The following is a 24,280-nucleotide window of genomic DNA, read 5'->3' on the forward strand; positions in this document are numbered from 1 at the left end:
CTGGCCACCCATCGGATCTGCCCCCCACAACTCTCCCCGCTTCCAAGCACACCCCTCTCCCCCACTCCCCCGCCCCATGCCAACATTACTGCACACATTAGGAGCCAGAGGATGCGTGGGTGGGGCAAACCCCAAAGGCCTTTTTAAAAACTAAGAGCTTGGGCAGGGCAGGGGCAGGGGCAGGGGAGAGGGCTAGCAGCCCCCGGCCACGAAGTCGAAGTCCCGGAAGGCTGCCTGCTCAGTGGCCGTGAGGGGCCGCGCGTCGCGGGGCGGGCTCAGCGTGGGGGCCTCCCCTGTGAATTCCTCATCGAAGTTGCTGACATCCGTGCGGCCTGACAGCGTGGGCACGAAGGGAGGTGGCAAGCGCCGGGCCAGCAGAGTGTCCCAGCCCAGTGTCTGCAGGGGCGGAAGAGAGACAGAAGTCAGCAGGAGAGGCTGGGGAGCAGACTGCCCCAGCGACCAGCCCCTGTGCCCTGACCAGCCCTGCATCTGGGGGATTGACATAAGGAGTCATAAGATAGAGGGATAAAATGTGATCCTTACTGGCAGCCCAGTAAGGGTCACAGTGTGAGCATGGGGAGCCCGGGGGTGGGGGAGGGGAAGCCTGGGTTCACACACAGGGCAGTGGTCTGCACCATGCTGGCCTGGAGCAGATGTGCGTGTGGGAGGGTCAGTGGGAGTGGGGGGGGGGGGGACGGAGGTGACAATGTTGGAGGTGAAGTGACTAGGTCTTGGTAGGGGAGAAATGACTAGGCCCTGGGGGACGGGGTGACCAGGTTGACCAGGTCTCTGGTGGGGGGGGGGGGGGGTTGGCCAGGCACTTGGGGGGACCTTACCCGAAAGAAGGGCTGCTTTTTCACATCCTCTGCGTCCCTCTCGCTGGACCCCAACCTCCGCTCTGGATTCCTCCGCAGCAGCTGGGGGGAGGAGAGGTGTCAGTCCTCCCCTGCCCGGCCCCAGAGCCCCTCCCCAGGCCCAAGTCGGGGGCTCCTCACCCTGCGCATGATGCCAATGGCTTCGGTGGACAGGAAGCGTGGGTAGCGAACCTCATCATTGACTATGCTGTCAAATACCTCCTCCTCGTCATCCCCTGGGAACGGGGACTGGGGACAGGGAGAGCCAGGGTGAATTAGGCCCCTCCTCTGGCCACTCCCCTCCCAGCCCCACCTGAGCCGTCCACTCCCAGCTACTTCTGGGGGCTGACTGATGTGGGAAGGTAAGTACCCCATTTTAGAGATGGAGAAATTGAGGCTAGGGAGGCAAAGCCAGCTGCCCCCACCACACAGCACATGGAGGCACAGTATGATTCCCCACTGGCCCTCCCCCGCTCCTCCCCCCCCCCCCCCGCTCCTCCCTCCTCCCCCCCCCGCTCCCCCCTCCCCCGCTCCCCCCCCCCCCCCCCCACCGCCCAGGCATAAGCAGTTCCCAGTGTGATCCCAGGGTCAGGCAGGGTGGGAGCAGCCTGGGGCCTCACCTCTCCAACCAGCATCTCGTAGAGCAGCACACCCAGCCCCCACCAGTCCACAGCCCTCGTGTAAGATGTGTCTGTCAGCACCTCAGGTGCCAGGAACTCCGGGGTCCCACAAAATGTGCTGGTCCGGTCCCCATAGCCCATCCCTGGGGGCAGTAGGGCCATGTGAGGTTTCGGGTGCGGGTCCCAGCGGTAGCCCAGCCCAGCATGGGGTGGCCCAGCCAGTCAGCCCCACCCCAGCGTTAGGGTTGGGGGCGGCCCAGGTGGGGTTGGGGACTCCATTCCCTCCCCACTCTGTCTAATCCCCAAAGGCCAGCCCTTCAAATCCCAGCCCCGCCCCTCACCCTCCTTGCAGAGGCCAAAGTCTGCGATCTTGACATAGCCCTCGGTGTCCAGGAGCAAATTGTCCAACTTCAGGTCCCTGTGATGGGTTGGGGGGATGTAAAGAGGGATGAGTGGGGGTCCGGGCCCTGCCTGAAGCCTGAGGGCCCCCCGTGGGCAGAGCGTGTGTACAGGAGCACACGCACACACAGGCACACACCTGTAGACGATCTTGTGTTCGTGCAGGAACTGCAGGCCCAGCACCACACAGGCGGAATAAAAGCTGCAGAGAGAAGCTCGTGTGACGGGGCCAGGCCTCCCGGCAAGGAAGGCAGGCCACAGAAACCTGGCTCTCACGTCCCCCAAAGCCCCCAGCTCCCCAGAACTCCAGGAGGTTGGGGGAAGAAGGCAGGGGCCAAAGGGTGGAGGGTAGGAAGAGGGCCGCCACAGCCTCTCTGGGGGCGGGGCGCGGGGCAGGGGCGGGGGGCTCACACAGCGCGGGGCTCAGAGAACACGTCACTGTGGATGTGCAGCATCAGATCCCCGCCGGCTGAGTACTCCATCACGAAGCACACGTGCTCTGGCGTCTGGAAACAGCCGAACAGGTTCACCAGGAAGGGATGTGCTGCTCTGGTCACCGCCGCCAAGATCCGCTTCTCGCACATCAGGCTGGGCAGGGTTGCAGGCAGGGGTCAGAGACCACAGCAGTCCCCCACCCCCAGGCCCCACACTCCCCGGAGTCCTCAGCCATCACCTATTTGCTGGGGGCCTCGAATGGCTGTGCAACCTGAGGCAAGTTGCTTAGTATTTCTGAACCTCAGCGGCTAAACAAGCACCCAGAATCCATCTATCATCCTAGTAACAGCGCCCCCCCACTCCCGCCCCGCCAGACATCCCTTTAGGGAACAGCCAGGGTGGGCTAATTGGAGCACCCCATTTTCCTGGCCAGGAATTGGTTCGGGAATGGTCGAGCCAAGCTAGTGGGGCTCAACCTCAGGATTTCTGCTGGAATTATTAAGGAAGAAGGGCTAAAACTGGTAGATGAACCTTAAATTGCTGTGGTAGGGGGCTCTCTCTGCCCCCAGTGAAATGACTGCAAGCAAAGCCCACAAAGAGGAAAGAGGACAGCGAGACGTCATCTGAGCAACTGGATACAGCCATGCCTGAAGGCAACACACCCCTACACTTTTCTGATCCAGAGCAATAAATTCCTCTTTTGCTTAAGGCTGTCTGAGTTGGGTTCCTGATTAACAAAAAAAAAAATGTCAGGAAGATTAGGGACAATCAGGGTCTCTCTTGGGCATTTTTACAGGGGGGGCAGATACTGTATAGAATGCTCTAGATGCATCCCCTCACTTAATCTACCTGACAACCCTGCAAGAAAGGCATCATTACCCCCCTTTTATACATGGGGAGGCTGGGGATCAGAAGAGCAAAGTGACTTCCCCCAGGCCTCTAAGCAAATTGGTGGCAGAGGTGGGATTTGGACCCAGGGCCCTAACCCCAAAGCAGGGGCAGTGTAATGGTGCCATTAAGAGTACAGCCTTCAAGGGTGCTTGGGTGACTCAGTCAGTTAAGCATCTGACTCTTGATTTCTGCTCAGGTCATGATCTCATGGTCGTGAGATCGAGCCTCGCATTGGGCCTTCACACTGAGTGTGGAGCCTGCTTGGAATTCCCCTCTTTCTCTCCCAATCTCTCCCAAAATAAAGAAACAAACATTTAAAAAAAAAAAAAAAAAAAAAAAAAAGGAGTGCAGGCTTAAGAGTCCGAGTCTCTAGGTTTGAATCCCTGACCTGCTGCTTACTGGCTTTGTGACTTTGGGCAACTTGCTTGACCTCTCTGTGTTATCGGCAGAAGGGGAACAGTAATATTTACCGCATAGGACTGTCATGAGTTACTGGACATAAAGCGCACAGTGGGCACTTTCTAAGAGTTGTTAACATCTTAAGTGCTGGCTTAGTAATAAGTGGCTGTTATAAATCACTGTCACAGCAGCTCCAAAGAGGGGACTGCTCTGTCTCCCACTTCCCAGAAGAAGAGACCAAGGTTCTCAGAGGGCCCCAGCTGGTTCCCCACCTCTCCACCTCATCTCGGGCCACAATGTCGCCTTTCTTCAAAGCCTTGATGGCGAACAGCTCCCCGCTGGGCCGGAACTCAGAGAGCAGCACCTGGAACCACAGTGGGCAGCGAGGACCTTCGTGGCCAGCCCGGGAACCCCCAGTTCCCTCAACTCCTTGCCCCCTGCCTCACCTTCCCAAAGTGACCCCGGCCCAGCACCGCCAGGAATTTGAAATCCTCGAGGGTCAGGGGTGACCTCCTCAGAGGGCTGTGGAGAGAAGACAGTGGTGGGGACAAGGACGGCAGGCAGGGGTGGCAGGTGGGGAGTGGGGGAGGGGTGTCACCTGCACAGGGCGGGGCCTGGGGTCTCCTGGGTGTCCGAAGGCAGCTCGGGAGTGGTGGTAGTTTCCTGGATCGGGGAGCTCTGCAGCAGAGACAGGGGGTCAGAGGCACCCCATAATATAACTGCACTCTAGTCACCTCTCTGACGTCGCCTCTCCTCCCGCTCGCCCTCATGCTCACTCCCCTCCTGCCACGCTGTCCTGTGCACACAGCAGCTCAAGTCCTTTGCCCAGACTATTCCCTCCCACCCAGGGTGGGGAGTCCTCTCTTCCCCACCAGCATCTGCACAGCTCCTCCCTTGCCTCCGGGCATTTATCGGGATGTCACCTTCGCAGATGGTCAGCTGGTCAGCATATCAGACAACTCACAGAACCCCCCTCCCCGAGACACACATACTCCCCGTCCCCTTTCGCTGCTTTTCTTCATGCTGTAAATACATTTTATCATTTTGCCTACTTATTGCCTTGATGGGTATGTGCCCTGAGAGCCACTTAATTCTTTACCCCACGTGTGCATGGAACTTTGGAAAGAGTCAAGATCAATACTGCAAACGGGAACATGTTACTACCGGTTCATCATCCTCCACTGCAGACACGGCTGTAAAAATCCAATCAGCACGGATAGGTGTGTGGCGGGAAACACCGGCCTCTCGTGCCCCAGCCCCCCTCCCCGGAACCAGCCACCATGAAGGATTTCCTGAGTGGCTTTCTAGATAGATTTTCTACAAGCAAACGTTGATGGTAGAGGCTCCATTTTCCTGGCTCCCACGACTGACAATATCCTAATCCGGACGTTCCTACCGGAACGTTCCTACCCGTCTTAGAAGCTATTCTACGCCACCGCGCATATGTCACAGCCACGTACTATTCCCACCTGTCATTTATTTAGCACTGGCTCCTACGAACGGACTCTGACGTTTTCACTTCTGCCCACACAAAGCTGCCGCGGTGAACTTCCGGGATGCGCACATGTGTGCACGTCCAGGATTGGAACTCCTGGGTCGAGACGATGTCCCATTTTTAGCTCAGCCAGCTATGCCCTCCCGAGATGCAACAATTTGCGAGCCTCCCACTGACTGCCTGTTCCCCCGCCTCCTGCCCAGCATTTGGTGGTATGAAACTTTTGGATTTTGTTTTGCCAAACTCATCTCATGGTGCCTGTCATTATATTATTATTATAAATATAATCCAGAAGCATATGTTATTCTTCTTTTTTTTAGGCGAGGTGTAAAATGCACTCAAGGGAGCCAGCTCTTACACGTGTCCACCTGGGTGCGTGGCACCCAGACCGGGGTTGGGTAAAACATGTTTTGTACCATCTGTGAGCTAAGAATAGCTTTGACGTGTTTAAAGGGGGGGGGGGGGTGGGGAATCAAAAGGAGAGTGACATTTTGTGATCTGTGGAAGTGATACGACATTCAAGCTTCAGTGTCCGTCAGCGAGGTTGTGCCAGGATCCAGCCACGCCCGTTGGTGTATGGATGTATCATGTGTGGCTGCTTTCTGCAATGGCCCTTTATGGAAAAACTGTGCTGATCTCTGCCCTAGATTAAGACCCACAACATCGCCATGACCCTGACGGGCTCCCTTGTATCTCCCTCCTATCAATAACCGCCTCCCCGCCGCAACCAGAGAAAACCGCTATCTTGACTTCTGTCCTAGACTTGAGTCTTAAACATGCTTGCTTTACAGGCCAGTGCACAGAGCACAGCAAGGCGAAGCAACTTGCTGTGGGTCACACAGCTAATAAATAGCAGAGCAGGGACAAGGACCCAGGTGGCCTGGCTCCTGAGCTCATGTTTTTATTCAGGAATAGAGAGTGGGACCCTGCTTCTAGAAGAGATGTGTGACCCAGGGAAGTTCCCGGTGGTCTCTGGGCCTTGAGCTGGGAATGAGGCCCAGAGGAGGAATCTTTGAAGCTGCCTAAGCCAGGCCCAGGGGGAAATGAGTGGGACACTCACCAGGCTCGATGGGATGGAAGGAGGGCCCAGAGAACTCTTCTGGGGCAAACTATCCAAGTCAGCCCCAAGGTTCAGCTTCTCCACAGATATATCGCTGTAGAACACGGGAGGAGGGTTTGTCTGGGACCCAGCACCCTGCCAAGCAACCAGGGACAGCCTAGACCCCAGGGACCTCCCTCCTTACCCTGTGGACCGGGCCTCAGGTCCCGGAGAGGCCCCAGGGCTGAAGGTACCCGTGGCCGTGGCATTGGGAATGAGCCTTCGAAGCAGCCGCACCCAGGTGGCAACATCGATGTTCATCTGCCTAGCGCGCTGAAATGTTTTCCCTGGAGGGATGGGGGCAGGCGTCACCCTTCACGATACTCCCGGGACCCCTGGCCTCTCCTCTAGCTTGCTCACCCCCTCCTCACCTTGTTGCTTGGAGAAAATTTTCTTCTGCCTTCGGAGCCGGGGTATCCTCTCAATGACAGGGTTGCGGAAGGTAACCTGGGGAGAGGGGCCAGTGGGTGAGAATCTGCCCCCACCTCTAGGCACAGGGGGAAGCCCTTAGGAGAGGAGGTGTGCACACCCATATGTTTTGGGGGTTCTGATCACTGCGGCCCCACATCCAAACACAGAGTATTAAGAAGTTATAAGGTACCAAGGGGCTAAAAAAAACAATCCATGGCCTGGCAGGGCTACCTCCTGAAACCCCATCTTGGAAAGGCAAGAAGCAGGCAACCAAACCCTCCTCCAGGGGTGCAGAGGGGGGGTCTGACCCAACGAGACGCACACTCAGCTCCAGCAAGGTCCTACATCCTCGAGTGTCCTGATTCCCCAAGTGTGGTCCCGGACCAGCAGCATCACCTGGGGAATCTGCCGGCAATGCAGATTCCTGGGCCCCACCTGGACCCACTGAATCAGAAACACGGGGGAGGGGCCCAGCAGTCCGTGTTTCAACAAGCTCTCCAGGGGATGCCGGTGCCACCCATGTGGGGGAGCCGCCGGTCTGGTGCCATTCTCCCCACTCTGGTTGCATCCTCTAGTAAGGCGCTAAAAGTCACAGAACTGTGTGACCTTATGCGTGTCCGATATGGTCACCACTAGCCATGAAGGGCTATTTAAATTCAGGAAAAATTTAAAGTAACATTAAAACTTGAGTTCCCTGGTCCGGCTAGCCACGCTTCACGTGGCTGGCGGCTGCTGTGTTGGACGGGGCTCGGATACAGCATTTCCATCTACCACACAATGCGACTATTGTAGGCTCATAGACCACAGAACTGTAGAAAGTTCTATCGGCTGGTGCTTTTGGGGAGGCAGCGAAACAAAACAGAACGCTATAAGTAGACCTCGAGGGCGAGCAGGACTGCTTCAGAATTCGCACCCCCGCTACCCACCCAGCCACCCGCTGGGTTTTGGCCGGTCTCCCGAACGGAAGAACAATTTCACTGCCCTGCCGCTCGAGTCAGCCCTGGTCCCTGCTCTTTTCCGCCAGCGGTCCTCGATTATGAGATCACGTCAGAATTCCCACACCGAGGTACGGATTCCCACACACGCAGGGCACATGTATATGTGTCAGGGGCAAAGCACTTTTGAGGAAGTTTTTGGCTGAATGAGAGGGCCAGGGGCTTTCCTACTCGGTGCCTCTGTTTTCTCCCCGCTCAGATGTGACTAAGGAGGATCGCTTCTGAACTGGGTTGAAGTGGGTCTGCGTGAGGATTAACAAGTTAAAGCCGGCAAAGCACTTAGGACAGGGTGTGGCTCACACCATGAGGGGTCAGCTAGGAATGTCATTTATTAGCCCGCGGGCCCTCACCCAGGGGACACTGGCAATGTCTGGAGACATCTTTGATTGTCACAACTGGGGGTGGGGGTGGGTGCTGGCTTCCTGTGGGTGCAAACCAGGGGTGCTGCTCAACACCCGACCACGCAAACCGAGAAGGATCCGGCCCACTGGGGCGCACTTGGCCACAGCACCAAGGGTGGGGTACCCCAACTGAGACCCTAACCCTAACAGCACTGCAGAAGGGCTTTCTCTCTAGTCTGCTGTGGCTCTGATAGCAATCTCCTTGACACACCACCAGGTTTTTCTTTTCTTTTCGGGCTTGGCAAAATTTTGCAATTTTTTTTTTTTGGTCAATCTTTTCCCCTCAGAACAAAACCAACCCCAGCTTACGGTGTGTCACTGACGTCATTAATTACATACATTTTTCTATCAAGGTTCAGAGATGAATCCCAAACATCTCTTCCCTTCTGGACAATGGGAGCATGTGGGAAAGTAGTTTCTCGTGCTCAGGGGTCGGGCTGTACCTCGGCCACCAGGCAGCCCTGGGGTTCCATGTCCAGCTGCACTTCATGCCTCTCGTTGTCCAAGAAATCCTCCAACTTCAGGAATTTGAGGGCACACAGGCCCCGTTGGTCCCGCCAGAACACAGCCAACTCCAGTTCCCGGGCCTCAATTGAGGGAGAGGAATTGAGCCGTCACTCGGGGTGCCTGAGGTCCAGAACCCTCCTCCTCCAGGCCCTGCCATCCCCCCCACCTAGCTCACCCTTTCCAGCTCCAGGGTGAAGCTCTGGTCCCAGGCGTTGGGGCCACATGGCTTCCAGGAGGTCTGCCCCACCACTGTGTTATCCAGCTTGAGCACAGTGCTAACCTCGCCTGGAATGAGGGGTGGGGGAGGGTGTCAGAAAATGTTTGGGGTGTGTGTAGGGGGGATCATATCTCCTATCCTAGTAAAGAAATCTCTCCTCCCCCCATCATGTTCACCGTGCTATCGTGACAAAGCTTTATGGTTCTGCCCTTTCACGTTAAGGCGTTTAATATACTTCCAGTTGATGTCTGTGTATGGTGTGACGTAGGGACCCAAATTCGCTTTTACTCTATATGCAACTTCCAGCAATATACTCCTGAGAATTCACCCTAAAAAAATGCACGCAGTTTACGTTGGGAAATGCACATATATGACGCTTATGTTGGCCCCAGACTAGAAATATCTATCTATTCACAGAATTAACATATAAACTATAGTATAGTCTTATCAGCTGATATTCAACTCTCACTATTTTTTACTTTAAAAAGCCGCAGCAGTTTGTTACGGCTCAGTCTAAGACAACAGGCTATTAAACAGGAGTTAAAATGAATGAATAGGGGCGCCTGGGTGGCTCAGTCGGTTGAGCGGCCGACTTCAGCTCAGGTCACGATCTCATGGTTCGTGAGTTCGGGCCCCGCGTCGGGCTCTGGGCTGATGGCTGGGAGCCTGGAGCCTGCTTCCGATTCTGTGTCTCCCTCTCTCTCTGCCCCTCCCCCGTTCATGCTCTGTCTCTCTCTGTCCCAAAAATAAATACACGTTAAAAAAAAAAAAAATGAATGAATAAACTATAGCTTCATGCTATGATATGGCTAAGTCTCCCAAACAAAGTTAAATGGAAGAAGCCATTACCATGGAATACGTTCTGTATGATTCTGCGTATGTAAAGTTCAAACACCAGGCAAGGTTAAACTATGTTGTTTTGAGATGTGTACATAGGTGCTAAAACTACAAAGAAAAGCAGGGAAATGATAACCACACGTCAGGAGAGTAGCTACCTCTGGACAGAGGAAGGGGCTAGAATGGGAGGGGAGAGGGAAAGGGGGTTTCCAGAGAGTTCTATTGCTTGCCTTGACCTGGGTGGTGGTATCATGGGTGTTTGCTCCATTATTCTTCTTCTTTTGTACCTACTTTCTTGGATGCCTTTTTTTTTTTTTTAACTGGGGTAAAATTCACATAACATTTACCGCTGTAATCACTTTGAAGCGTTCCGTTCACACTGTTGTGCGACTACCAAACACCATCCATCTCCAGAACGTTTTTCGTCTCCCTCCACTGAAACTCTGTCCCCGTGAAACAACAACTCTCTGCTCTCCCCTCCTGCCCAGCCACTGGCAACCACCCTTCTTTCGTTTCCGTGACCTGGACTAGTCTCGACACCTCAGAGAAGAGGAATCGTACAGAACGTGTCTTTTTGTGACGGGCTTGTTTCACTTAGCTTAACGCCCTCAGGTTCGTCGATGCTGTAGCCCGTGTCAGTATCGAGGCTGCCTTTTGGGGGTGGAATACCGCCCCGCGGCACATACACAGCGCATTCCGCTCATCCGTTCATCCGTCAGCAGACACCTGTGTCGCTTCTACAACTTGGCCGTCGGGAATAATGCCGCTGTGGACATGAGCGTCCACAGATCAACTCTTTGGGGTGTGTGCTCAGAAGAGGGGTTGCCGGTCACACGGTAATGCCATGTTTAATTTTTTGAGGACCTGCCATCCTGCTTTCCACGGAGACTGCAGCACTTTGCGGTCCCAACGGTAGTGAGCGAGGGGTCCGGTCTCTCCACATCCTCCCCAGCACTTGTATTTTCTTTTTTTTTCTTAAAACAATATCCACCCTAATGAACGTAACGTACTAGTTCTAGGGGCGCCTGGGGGGCTCAGTCGGTTGAGAGTCTGACTTTGGCTCAGGTCATGATCTCACAGCTCATGGGGTCGAGCCCCGCGTCGGGCTCTGTGCTGACAGCTCAGAGCCTGGAGCCTGCTTCAGATTCTGTGTCTCCCTCTCTCTCTGCCCCTCCCCTGCTCATGCTCTGTCTCCTTCTCAAAATAAATAAATAAAGTGTTACAAGCATGTGACATCCCAGGATCCCCGCCCCATCTCATCCCTCCAAGGCTCAGTGCCCACTCACTGGTGTTCTCGGCTTCCACTTTGAGGCTGGCCCGGCCACTGAGGCTTCCGCTTCGGCTGTAAAGGCCCCGGGCTGGGCGGCTCAGGAAGGTGGTGCGGCTGTCGGGGGTGCCAGGCACCCCCACTGAGGGTGAGGAGCTCCAGGGGACGGTCTCTGGAAGGTCCCTGCAGCCTACCACACGCACCTCCAGGGTCCCTGAGGGAGGGCAGGCTCAGGAGGCGCCCATATCTGGCACAGGCCAAAGGCGAAGTGGGCATATCCAGAATGTGTGTGCCCAGCACACAGGTGGAAGTCGGTGAGGGACAACCGGGGCGGGGGGGGAGGGGCAGGAGGTCTGATGCAGGGATGCCCACAAGTGAGAAATATGGGAGAAGGGGCAGGGCTGAGGCTGGGGTAGGCCAGGCTGGGGAGGGGCTCTGGATGCTGGGGGTTATCGACAGAAGATGGGTTTAGGGCACGGGCCAATGAGGCAATGGGAGCCAGACTGGACTAGGGCATCGAGGGTAGGACTCAGAGAGCTGACCAGAGGTCCCAGAAGGGGTCAGGGGTCTAGGGTAGGGCTGATCTAAGGGGGAAGTAACCGCTGAGGGGAGGGAGGAGCTAGCTGGCCTTGCAGGGTGGGGGCAGACTCAGGGCTGAGGGCTCTGAGAATGAGGGGTTGCGAGACTTGGGCTGGGGGGCTATGGCTGGAGGGCTATGGCTGGAGGGAAAAATAGGGCCGGGTAAGAAGGGGTAGTGATGGGGACATGGTGGGCATGGGGGCAAGAGTCCAGAATCAGAGGACAAGCTGGGCCCGGAAGTCCACTGCATAGAGCTGTGGGGCCTAGGGAAGTGGGGACCCGGGCTACAGAGCTGTGATGCATGGAGAATGAAGTAGGATGAGGTACAGGCGTGGGGAAAGCGGAAATCTAGGTTGAGGGTCTCAGGGCTTGGGGAGAGGTCGAGGATACAGAGCCGCGGTGGCGGGGTCTGGATGGGGGAGGTCTGGACCCACCTGTGAGTGGCGCGGGCTTGCACAGGGTGTTGTAGTGCGTGGGAGGGAAGGGCCCCGCCAGGAGGGCACTGAAGGCTGCGGACGAGGCCGCAGCAAGCTCCTCGCGCAGCAGACGCCCCTTCGGATGGTCCGCGGGCAACTCCCCGAGGCGCCGCTCGAGAGCCTCCCGCAGCAGCCCCAGCTTCTGGTTGGACTCGGTCAGCTTCTCCTGGGCCTGTAATGGGGGGGACAGAGTGGGGCTAGGGGTGGGGCCTCCCCAAGCCTGGCTAAGTCTTACCTGGCCCTAGCCTTCAAACCACCTGGGTCCTACCCCTGGGCTCCGGGAAAACGAGGCCCCACCCCCGGCTGAGGCCCCACCCCTGGCCAAGGTCCCGCCCCTCGCTGAAGCCTCACCGCAGGAGGCCCTACGGGGTCAATTCCCGCCCCTTCGCTGGGGCCCCGCCCCCGCCAAAGTCCCGCCCCTCACCTCGCAGACCGCCTTGCGGTCCGGGGCCTTGGCGGCGCTGAGCAGGCGTAGCACGTTCTTGGCACCCTCGGCCACCGCGTGCTCCACTCGGAAGTGGTGCCTCAGCTCCTCAATGCGCAGCTCCACGGACCCCAGGTCTGCACTCCCTGTGGGCGTGGGACGCCGGGTGGTGAGGCCAGCCTAGGACCCAGGTCCGACCACCCCAGCCCCCGATGCGCAGGTGTCCGCAGGAACGTGCACTGGCCACAGACACACCACCACCAAGATGCGTCAGGTTTTTCCCAAGCAAGGGGTGACGGTGCCACAGTCGCGCTGTCACCTTCAGCGCCTGGGGCCTGTCGCACTGTCAGGCAGTCAGACTTCCACCCAAATGCAATCACTCTTTCATCCAAACATAGTCACCCACAGGCACCATCCCAGGGACAGAGTTAGGCTGTCATACAGAACAGTCATGTACACAGGGACACGATCAACAAAGGCTTAAAGGACAGACGTGTTGACAGGGTCCCATTGCATCCCAGGGACGGTCACAGAGACACTGTGGCCATTTAGATAGCCAGAAGGAGATAATCACACAGGCCCAGGGACACTTAAAAAAAAAAAGTAACTTTTACTAACTGCCTTCCAAGGGCGGCAGTTTGCCCACACCTATCAAAATTGCAAATGTAATGGCCCTTTGATCCAGCAAACCCAGTTCAGGAACTTTATCCCATAGAAGCACCTCTGCACTTGACATGTGTACATCGTTACTCACTGAAGCCTTCTTTCTAAGAGCAAAAGATCGGAAATAACCCCGTTTCTTCCAGTAGGAGTCTGGGTAAACGAATGTGACCATCCACGTGGTGAAATACAATGCAGTTGGGAGAGCAAGGGCACTGTCGCACAGACATCGCCACACTGTCACTCACAGGGGAACAGTGGCATTATTGCTTTGTCACCAGCGTAGGCACACGGTCACCCACAGGCAGAGAACACACTCTCACAAAGATTCAGCCACACCACCACACAGGGATATTGTCACAGGGCAGAGAGACATGATCACAAGACACAAACATCCTCACGGGACACATTTACACTGTGGCAAAACCCCTGGGGCCCCCTAACTCCAGCCCAGGGAGAACCATAATCACACTGCCACATGGGTAAGGCACAGGGACGGCAAAGAAATGCCATCACACTGTCACACAGGCAGGACAGCATCACCAATACCCACAGGCACAAATGTTGCAGGGAAACAGACTGGGTATCAAGTCGTAGGGACACAGCCATGGCCCAATAAAGGACGGTCACAGTTACCCAATGGCACAGGGACAGGCACAATAAGGACACACTGTCACCAGAGGCACAAGACCACACTCTCCATGGGTATAGGTTCCAAGGACAGTCCCACTATCTTGTATATTGACCCAGACTCAGACCCTGGCACTCAGAGAGAGTCATGCTATCACTCACAGGCACTCACTTAGACACCAACCACACAGACACAGCAGTCACCGGCACACTGTCTGACAAACACAGCCGCACTCTTGCCCCCAGGCCTGCTGTCACACATGTCCAGATAGTCACCAGGGCTTTTACACTTACAGGGACAAGATCGTACCATTACCCGAGGCTACAATACCACCCAGAGGCACAGGGACATGACCATACCATCATTCACTGTCACCGAGAGCCCATGTAGGTATTCCCAGTACAGACGAGCAATCACACTAACCCCTCCCCTACCTCAAAGACACACACACGACACCCACACTCTGTCATCTGAGTTATCTATTCCCATTGCTATGGACTGGATGTTTCTGTTCCCCTGAAATTCATATATTGAAACCCTACCCCGGGTGCCTGGGCGGCTCAGTTGATTGAGCAACCAACTCTTGGTTTTGACTCAGGTCGTCATCTTACAGTTTCATGGGTTCAAGCCTCACATCAGGCTCTGTGCTGGCGGTGTGGAGCCTGCTTGGGATTCTCTTTCTCCCTCTCTCTCTGTTCCTTCCCCACTCAAGCTGCCCCTGTCTTTCATAAAAATGAAAGGAAGGAAGGAAGAAAAAGGGAAAGGGAGAGAGAGGAGAAAGAAAGAAAGAAAGAAAGAAAGAAAGAAAGAAAGAAAGAAAGAAAGAAAGAAAGAAAGAAGGAAGGAAGGAAGGAAGGAAGGAAGGAAGGAAGGAAGGAAGGAAGGAAGGAAAGAAAGAAAGAAAGAAAGAAAGAAAGAAAGAAAGAAAGAAAGAAAGAAAGAAAGAAAGAAAGAAAGAAACCAACCTAGCCCCTAATGTGATGGTATTATGTGTTAGGAGGTGGGGCCTTTGGGAAGTGATTAGGTCATGAGGACGGAGCCCTCGTGAATGGGAGCAGTGGCCTCTTAAGAGAGGCCCTCAGAGAGCTCCTCCACCCCTCCACCACGGAAGGACACACACACAGCAGGAAAGGGAGCTGTCTGTGAACCCAGAAGAGGGCTCTCACGAGACACTTTGATCCTGGACTTCTGGGCCTCCAGGACTGTGAGCAACAGATCTCTGTTGTGAGGCACCTAGTCTACGGCATTCTGTTCCAGCGGCCCGAACACACTAATCCCCACTAACAGCTAACACTGTTACACGGGGGACACACAAACTGTCATGGCTACCGGGACACACACACAGCCCCTGGTCCCCACAATGTCACATTAATACTGACACACATCAGTGGCGCAGACCCAGCTACCACCTTGCACACATCAAGACCCTGCCACAAATTCAGGTTGGCAGTCAGCTCAAGTCACCCCCGGGCATTCACACACAGACCCATTCGCGGACACAGACACACACTGTGGACACCCCAGTGCTACACAGCGGGGGCCAATGTGACGAGGCGGCCACCTAGTCCGGGGGTCCGCCATTTCTTTTCACGAAGGGCCAGAGAGTCCATCTTTTCAGTTCTGCGGAGCACACAGCCTCTGTTGCCACCGCTCAGCTCTGCTCCTGCGGAGCGAAAGCAGCCTCACAAGATAGTAAATGAATGCACATGGCTGTGTGTCAGTAAAACTTTATTTACAAAAATAAAACGGCAGTGGCAGATTTAGTCCTCGGGCTGTAGTCTGCTAATACCTGGTCTAGGGCAGACCCTACATAGGACAAAATGGGAAACCGGCCCAGAGACGGTCAGGAATGGGTTCCGGTCATACCGTGAGTGACCCACAGCCACCTCCCTGCCTCAGAAAGGGTCCCCTGACGGGGCCGGGAGCTGAGCTCTTGCAAGGTGGGACGCGGGCTAGTCTGCCTCGGGGCGAGGGGCTCACCTTGGGCATCGTCGGGGGCCGCCTGGCTCTCCAGCTGGCCCGCCCGGCGAAGCTGCATACGGATGATGTCGATCTTGGTCTTGCTGTCCTGCAGCATCTGCTGGGCCGTCAGCAGCAGCTTCCGGTCCTGGAGGTGGGGGTGGGCTGTAAGGGGAAGGCTGGGCAAGCAGGGGTCTGCCCACGGGCCCTCCGTGCACCCCGTGCGGGCCGTGGTGACTGAGTCACAGAGGCGATGCGTGGACAGCACGCGCATCCACGCATTCCCAGGAGGAGAGGGGAGATGTGGCCCGTGGCGTCTGAATCCTGGCTCTGCCCCCCCCAACACACGTAACTGCTGGCAAGCCACTCAGCCTCCCCGGGCCTGTTTCCTCCCCTGCAGGGAGGGGAGTAGTGACCACCACTGGGCTGAGGACTGAAGGAGCCCATCTGTGTGTGGGGCTCAGGGCCGCACCTGGCGTCGGGAGGCACCGTATTGGAGTCAGCTGTCACCATGGCAGACACGTGGGTGAGTGTTCCCTGAGGCGGGCGTAGCCCTGACTGTAGCCACATGGGTGAGTCCAAGGGTCGCTGGGTGGGTGTGTTTGACAGGCTGCAGTAAGGGGACTCCAGCGACACCAGGACTGAGTGTGGGTGTGACACCTCCAATCTGTGTGACACCTCCAGTCTCTGGGTGTGAATTTAACGGTCTGTGGGTGTGTCCAAGGCGCCCTGTTGGCCTGTGCGTGTGTCCTTGGGGATTATGTGATGGTGTAGGTCTCTACGTCTAGAGGTGGCCGTGGTGGGCATCCTCCACGGGTCTCCAAGTGTCATTACGGCTGCGTCTCTAGATGTTATGGCAGCGTCGACGTGTGCCCAAGTGTTGACATGACTCTGTGTGTCTCCAGGTGATAGCATCTAAGTATTGACCTGACCATGTGTGTACGTTTCAGAGATGCCACCAGCAGTGACACCACCAGATGTGGACATCCCTCGAGTCTCTGGCGTGACTGAGTGTGGGGCACAGCCTCTGCCGTGTGTCTGACATCTCAGACGGTCATCCTGTTTCTCAGATGCCCCCTACAAGCTGCTCACACCGCAGTCCTGCCTCCAAGTCCCCCATCAGTCCCTCTGTCCCCAACCCAGAGGGTCCCGGCCTCCCATGGGGCAGACAGACGTAGGTGGCACGGCGGTTCCCACCCCCCAGCCTGGGATCAGCTCACCGGTGTGCACGCACGTGGAGGTTGTGCACACGCACGTGGGGTGTGCACATGCATGCTGCCCCTACCTTGGTGCTGCCGTTGCTGTATGTCTGGATCATGTTTTCTGCCCCCTGCTTCACCTTCAGCTCAATGGCCAGCTGCTTCTCCAGGCCGGCCACGCGGCTCAGGTTGGTGGCCGAGCAGGCCTGGCTACCTGCACCAGGAGACTGAGGGGCATCTAAGAGGTGGGGGGGGGGGGGGGGGGGAGGGGGGAGGACAAAGTCACAACGGCCCTCACCTCCATCTGCCTAAGAGACTTTGCCCAGCTGAGAGGATCCACCCTTTGCCCAGCCTGGGTTCTGCCCCCAAGGCCAGGGGAAAGAGGAAAAGGGGGCCAGGGCCCAGAAGGTCCCTCCACTCCAGCCCGCCCAGGGAAACCCCCTCGGCACTGGGACAAGACCGGTGTGAACGAGCGTGGGCAAACGTCCACGAGTACATAAGTCCTTGGTGTTGGTGTAACTATATACAGAAGCCCCCCACTTCTCACGCAGCTGTGTGAGAGCCTGTGGGCTCAGGTGTGGTTATGTCTGTGCCCACAGGGTGTTGGCATGACTGAGTATGCGTCTCCTTACGTGCTCCCGTACCTAGGCGAAACGCCAGGCGTGAGGTCTGGGTGCTGGGGTGACCCAATGCACGCGTTTCTAACTGTTGGCCCAATGGTGCGTTCAGATCTCCAGCCGGTGTGTCTGCACTGGCTCTATCTGCCTGTGGGTACAGTCAGACCGGTGTGTCCCTAGATGCCGGCATGGCTCTATGTGAGTCCCGGAGGGTGGTGTAACTTGGGAGTGGGGGTGGGGGAATTTCGGTGCAGATGCGACCGTAGGAGACGCCGGGTGTTAGATGAACTATCTCCGCGCACTGCCATGACGACGTCGGTCCCCAGCTGCTGACAGGCCGAGGCGGTGTACGGGTGTCGGGGGAGTCTGTGGGCCTGGTCTGACTGTGCGTGTATGTCTCCAGCTGTGGACGGGACAATGTACGTCTGTAAGGGTTGGACAGCTGCGTGTGTCAATCTCTGGGGGTTGGTGTAACCATGTGCAAGAGGCTCTAGATACTGTCTGTGTGTGGCTGTGACTGTGTGTGTGCTTCTTTGGGCGGAGGTGTGGAAGTTTCTGGGTGTTCACACGATAGTGCCTGGGTCCTTGGGTGTCTTCTGGGCGCTGGTGTTGACTGTGTGTGAGGGTCTCTGGCTACTGATGTGATGTGGAAGGAGTCTTTGGCTGCAAGATAAAAAGTTCTGTAATGCCTTGCATGACAATGTGAATCTACTGTACGCTTAAAAATGATAACTTTTAGGGGCATCTGGGTGGCTCAATCGGTTAAGCGTCTGACTCTAGATTTCAGCTCAGGTCATGCTCTCACGGCTCATGGGTTCGAGCCCCGTGTTGGGATCTGCACTGTCCGTGCTGAGCCTGCTTGGGATCCTCTCCCTACCTCTCTCTCAGCCCCTCCCCTACTCGCATGCTCTGTTTCTCTCTCAAAACAAATGATGCTTTTTTAAAAAACAATAAATTTTATGTTGTGTGTTTTTTGACCACAAATTAAAAAATTTTATTTTGGGGGCGCCTGGGTGGCGCAGTCGGTTAAGCGTCCGACTTCAGCCAGGTCACGATCTCGCGGTCCGTGAGTTCGAGCCCCGCGTCAGGCTCTGGGCTGATGGCTCGGAGCCTGGAGCCTGTTTCCGATTCTGTGTCGCCCTCTCTCTCTGCCCCTCCCCCGTTCATGCTCTGTCTCTCTCTGTCCCAAAAATAAATAAAAAACGTTGAAAAAAAAATTAAAAAAAAAAAAAAAAAAAAAAAAAAAAAAAAAATTTTATTTTGTTATTTTTTAATTTTTTTTTTTTAACGTTTATTTATTTTTGAGACAGAGAGAGACAGAGAATGAACAGGGGAGGGTCAGAGAGAGAGGGAGACACAGAATCTGAAACAGGCTCCAGGCTCTGAGCCGTCAGCACAGAGCCCGACGCGGGGCTGGAACTCATGGACCGCGAGATCATGACCTGAGCCGAAGTCAGAGGCTTAGCCGACTGAGCCACCCAGGCGCCCCTATTTTGTTATTTTTTTATGTTTATTTTTGAGAGAGAGAGAGAGAGAGAGTGCGAGCAGGGGAGGGACAGAAAGACAGAGGGAGACACAGGATCCAAGCGGCTCCAGGCTCCCAGCTGTCTGCGCAGAGCCCCACGCGACCGCGGGGCTCCGACTCACTAACCGTGAGATCATGACCTCAGCCGAAGTCAGAAGCCTAACTGACTGAGCCACCCAGGCGCCCCGAGAATTTTTTAAAGAAACAAAAACTAAAGAAATGTTTTAAAGCATCTCTGGGTGTTGTCCGGATGTTGGTACAACCGTGTGAGTCTTCAGATATTCACGTGACCCCGTGGAGGTCGGGTGGCGGTGCGCCTGCGCAGGACCCTGCCCTGGGGGCCCGTTTCGGTGTTCGTTGGGATCGGAGGCCGAGGCCGGAGGCTGTCACGCGCGGGTGCGTCTCCCCGGGGCTCCGTGCACACCGGGCCAGCCTGGCTCTGGGAGACCCGGGGCGGGCCCCTGGCAGTGGAGCGGCCCCCCCCCGCCCCCCCCGCAGGCCCGCCCCCTCCGGAGAAGCCCCCAGCTCACCTCGGGCGGCGGCCGCAGGGTCGGGCAGCACCACGTGGGCGTGCAGCTCCTGCAGCTGCTGGTGCAGCAGGTCCAGGCGGCGCGAGGAGCCGCGCAGCAGCAGCTCCACGGGGCCCAGGCTGCGGCCCAGGTCGGTGGTGGCCCGCCGCAGGTTCTCGGCGCCCTCCTTCAGCTTCAGCTCCTTGCGGATCTCTTTCCGCAGCCGCTCCCGCTCCAGCTCCAGCTGCTGCTGCACCCCCGGGGCCGCCAGGTCCGCACCTGCCAGGCCCAGCTGCTCCAGCAGGGACCAGCTGCGCGGCTCGCTCTGCAGGAGACGGAGCGTGGTCAGTGGGGGGGAGGGGGGGAGGGGGGGGAGGGGGGGACCCCACCCCACGGTGCACGCCTGGGACTTCCGAGACCCGGCCTGCTCCGCATCCTCTGAGCCCCCAAACTGGGAGGTGAGACAAGGCCCTGTCCCCGCTTCCCGATTCCCCCAAACTGTGAGGTCCCAAGGGCAGGGCCTTCTTCCTTCTCTGTCCCCTCCGACTAGGGGACCCCATGAGTAAGTACAGTCTTATCTCCTTTCATCTATTCCTTATGCACCTGGATTCGGGAGCACAGGCCCCATTACCCCACCAGTGTGTTCCCCCCAAACTCGAAGGTCCCCAGGTTCAGGCCCTACCTCCCACTGCCCCCCCCCACAAAACAAGGTCCTGAGGGCAGACCCCTTCACCCTTCTGCTGCCCCCCTAAACTAGGAGGTTCCAAGGGTAGACCCCAACTCCCCTCTGCTATCCCTAAAACTAGGTCCCCAGGGCAGGCCCCATCTTCCCTCTGCTGCTCCTCAAACAAGTATCAAGGGCAGGCCTCTACTGCCCCCCCCCCCCCAAAACAATGGCCTGGAGATCTGGAGAGCAGGCCCCTTTTCCTCTCTGCGATGCCCTCAAACTGGGAAGTGCCAAGGGCAGGCCTCCTCTTCCCTCCTTCCAAACGACATCCTGGGGACAAACCCCATCTTTCCCCTGCTGTGTCCTCAAACTGGGAGGTCCTGGGACAAGCCCTGTCTCCCTTCCTCTCGTCCTCTACACCTGGACCCCAGAGAGCAGCGCCCCGGCTCCTTCCTCCTCTATCCTGGCCTGGGAGCCTCAAAAAGCCCCACATATTTTCATCTTCAAAACAGAAAACTCCCAGGCCACGGACCCGTCTCCTCCTCTTGGTCCAAAATCAAGAGGTCCCAAGGACAGGGCCTCCGGCCAGTGTCACTGGGGTCCTCTGTGCCCCCCACCCCAACCCCAGCCCCCACCTCCAGCTCCTGGTCCAAAGGGGGATTGGCCTGCGCCATCCTGGGTCCGGGCTGAGGGCCCCGCCCTCTTCCTGAACCTCAGCCCTGCTAGGGCCTCCTGACCACCACTTCCTCTTTCCTGCCAGCTCCCAGCATCCCCTGCGTGGGGCCAGCTCCGGGGCTCTGGGGCATGTAGAGGACCTTTTCCTCATCGCCTCCCCTAGGACTAAGCCTGCTTCTCAAGAGACAACCAGGGAGGGCCCTCGCTCTTTGTCCTAGGACTTGCTAAGGTGTGCACGCACCTCACGTGCCCATTAGCGTGGAGACCAGGCTCCAGGGGCTGAGTGGGGTGTCTACACCCTCTCATATACGTACAGGAGTGTGCACGGAACACAGGCAGGCAAGTGTGTGCACACCCCTGTGCCTACCCCACGGACGCTGATGCGCACATGCCCGATAAATGAGTGCTTCTGTGGGCCAGCCCCCTTCCTGCAGATGCAGACTGTCCTGACTTCCGGCTTCCTCTCAATTTGGTCACCAACTGCTGTGACCACAGCTAGGGCCTGGCCATGCCACCTCCCTGAAACCCACATCATGAGAAGCCAGTGCTGAAGCTCTGGGGTGACGGTCCCCACAAACCGGCAGCCCACTGAAGGCCAAGTATGACTTAATAATAAGAGCAGTTATTACAAGCTCCACCTAGGTCAACTAATGTGAGTCCACGATGGGGGTGCTATTATCACCCCATTTTCAAGACAAGGAAACTGAGGCCTGGAGTGGTGACATAACTTGTCCCCAAGGTCCCACAGCCAGCAGGAGTAAGGGCTGGGATTTAAAACGGGAGGGCCCAGAATCGGATCACCAGCTAAGTGGCAGGCCTCGCAATACGTGAGAACCCTCACCGGGAGAACCCATTTCACAGATGAGCAAAGTCTTCCTTGGCTCCCAGCCAACCTGGAGGGCAGCTGCCCCCAGGGAGGGTTTATGCATGCCAAGAGTATCACTCTCGCCAGCCTACTCATCCCTCACATTAATCCTGAGGAAACTGAGGCTCAGAGAGATGACAGCAGCAGATCGGGGGGGCGGGGGGTTATCCCCACACACATCTCCAGGGGCGTCCGGCAACATCCAGAAACATTCTGGGTTGTCCCAGCTGGGGGTGGGGAGGGTGTGCTCCTGGCATCTACTGGGTTGAGACCAGGGAGCCTGTCCACATCCTTCCCTGCACAGGGCAGCCCCCACCTCAAAGAATGATTCAGCGCCAAACATCAATAGTGCTGAGACTGAGAAACCCTGGGTTAAAGGACACAGACTCACACCCTGGGCTGCTGACCATGTTCCCCAGTAAGGCTTTCCCAGCAGCCCCACCTGCAGAGCACAGGCTCATCTACACCTCTCCCTTTGGACAATGAATGCCCTTTTAGGCCCATTGTTTCTGGTGGCAAAACCACAGCTCAGAGAGGCAAAGGCAGCGGATCCAGGACATACAGTGAGAAAGTGACAGCGCTGGAATTTAAACCCAAGTTCACCTAATACTACCGGCTGGCTACCAGTCCCCGCCCACCACCCAGCCCCATCCCATCCCTAGCAGGCAGAGCAGGGTACTGTGAAGATCCAGGCCAGCTCAAATGGGGAAAGCCCAGGCACAGAGGAACAGAAGCTGAGGCCTGAGAGTACGCAGAGCAGGGAGGGAAGGAGGGAGGTCCAGCCTCCTGGGTTCTCTTCCCTTGGGTGACTCACTCCTACCCAGAGGGCAGAGGTTACCTGTGGGCCAGCAAGGCAAACCCATGAATCAGAAGCCTGGCCCAGCCTTGGAGAAGCCCTGCTCCCCCACCTCCCACCAAGGCACAGGACACCCAGGTCCAGAGGGTCCACTTCCCAGAATCCTCCCTCCCTGCCCCGCCTTCCCAGAGCAGCCAGGGACCTAGACCCTCACATCCGGAGATTTCAATGCTTTGGGCGTTTCCGGAATCTGGACAGGACATCCGTTTGCCGGACACAGGACAGACAGGCATACGTCGGGACAGACAGAGTGACAGGGTGGCAGGCCCAAGCAGGCACAAGAAAGGGATGACCAGGAGGGGGTAAGAAACTGGGCAAGAGATGGCAGGGGGGACCACAGCACAGGCCCAGCCTCATTCCAGGACTCACAGCCTCCTCTCAGGTCGTGTTTGCTACATGCCAAGTGCATGCATGCGCCAGGGGGTTCCTACACAGCCCTCCCAGGGCTGCGGGTAGAGGCAGAAACCCCGGCCCACCCCGGCCCCAAGGTCTGACCTTATGTGATCGGCAACACCAGATACGCCCAGCTCCGCGGCAAGGCTGACAGGCCATCAGCAGGACTGGGGTGGGGGACAGGGGATCATGGGGGAGACACAGAGGGGATGGGGGCAGGTGCAGAAGGAGACGAAAACCCAGTTACACAGCAACCACAGGACAAAAGAGGGATTTTGAGGCACTAATGAGGGTGCCAGAGGCACAGGATGTGCCTCAGATTCTGAACCAAAGTCAGAAGTCACCCTGGCCTTGCTTGTCACAGATGTGGAAGGTGAGTCCAAGGCTGTGATATTCACAAGGTGGCACATGGAGAACCTGGTTGGGTGGCAGGTTGGTGCCAATCTGTGTGTGTCTGCATGTGCTGGAGGGGTGACCCAGCCCTGCCACCCATACCCAGGTTGGGTTCTAGGTACAAGAGAATCCCCAGCCGGGGATAAGGTTCCACCCGGCAGCCTTGAGGGTGGCCGTGTGGATCCCCCATTCCTCAATCTAATGAGGTGACTCGGGCACTTCCGCCAACAGGTGCCAATCTGGGTGGCGTCGGGACCATCATAAAGCTCCGTCTGGAGGCGGGGGGCCGCCAGAGCTTTGTTGTGCTGGGGGAGGGGCACCGACAGAACGGCCTCCTCCCCTCCGGGCCACTGCGCCAGGCACCTGCCCCAGGTGGAGCCGCACCTGCCGGGAACTGAATGCTGGGGGGGGGGGGGGGGGGGGGGGAGAAAGGAGTGCCTAGTTGAGTGACGGGGGCGACAGGCACCGGAGCGCACAGCCAGCCGCAGACGTTCGAACTAGAGCCTCCGCCGCGCCCCTTCTAATGCTCAGGGAGGGGAGGAGCTTAGGGGTGCGGCGGGGGCCTTCCGGACCTCCCCGCTCCCCTCGGTGCGTACCTTCACCTGCCGAAAGGGGGACCGTGCTGGTTCCACGGTGTCGTCCCAGGGAGGGGGCGCCGGGCCCTCGGGAGGCCCCCACCTTGGCCTCCCGGGCCCCGGGGAGCCCCGGCAACGCGCGGGCGGGGGGTCCCCGGCGCTGGCCGGCCGCCCGGCGGCTGCGGACGCAGGTGCGCCTACCTGCACGGCGTCGCTGGCCATGTCCTCGCGCCGCCCGCCAGGGGTCCCCGCGCGGAGGGAGGGGCAACAGGAGGAGCGCGCGTGCGCCCCGCGCGGGGCGGGGAAGGGGCGGGCGCGGCGCGAGCCCCCGCCGGCGCGCGGCCCGCTCCGGCCTGCTCCGCTCGGGCCCCGCCTGGCCAGGCCGCCGCGTCCGCGCGCCGCGCCCTCCGGCCCCAGCGGCCGCCGGGCCGGGTCACGTGACCGCCGAGG

At 57.6% G+C, this 24,280-nt stretch overlaps 1 protein-coding gene across 3 annotated transcripts; it reads right to left on the reverse strand.

The window, feature by feature from the left end:
* Positions 1-112: 112 nt before the first annotated feature.
* PKN1 (protein kinase N1) lies at positions 113-24,166 on the reverse strand. Of its 3 annotated transcripts, none has more exons than XM_058727712.1 (22): positions 24,032-24,166; positions 19,428-19,731; positions 16,842-16,993; positions 15,578-15,704; positions 12,307-12,452; positions 11,841-12,054; positions 10,847-11,041; positions 8,682-8,791; positions 8,443-8,586; positions 6,564-6,639; positions 6,338-6,479; positions 6,154-6,247; positions 4,197-4,276; positions 4,045-4,120; positions 3,871-3,962; positions 2,285-2,461; positions 2,013-2,075; positions 1,816-1,892; positions 1,475-1,617; positions 996-1,103; positions 837-917; positions 113-396 (listed from the first exon to the last, which is right to left on the reverse strand). In XM_058727712.1, the coding sequence occupies exons 1-22, from the start codon at positions 24,050-24,052 to the stop codon at positions 193-195; spliced, it is 2,826 nt and encodes a 941-aa protein (XP_058583695.1). In that variant the 5' UTR covers positions 24,053-24,166; the 3' UTR covers positions 113-192. The 3 variants fall into 3 exon arrangements, with proteins under 3 accessions (XP_058583695.1, XP_058583693.1, XP_058583694.1); XM_058727710.1 differs by lacking the exon at positions 24,032-24,166 and adding an exon at positions 22,965-23,036; XM_058727711.1 differs by lacking the exon at positions 24,032-24,166 and adding an exon at positions 20,709-20,818.
* Positions 24,167-24,280: the final 114 nt, after the last annotated feature.

The sequence above is a fragment of the Neofelis nebulosa genome, chromosome 4 (genome assembly GCF_028018385.1).
Source record: "Neofelis nebulosa isolate mNeoNeb1 chromosome 4, mNeoNeb1.pri, whole genome shotgun sequence".
Taxonomy (NCBI): domain Eukaryota; kingdom Metazoa; phylum Chordata; class Mammalia; order Carnivora; family Felidae; genus Neofelis; species Neofelis nebulosa.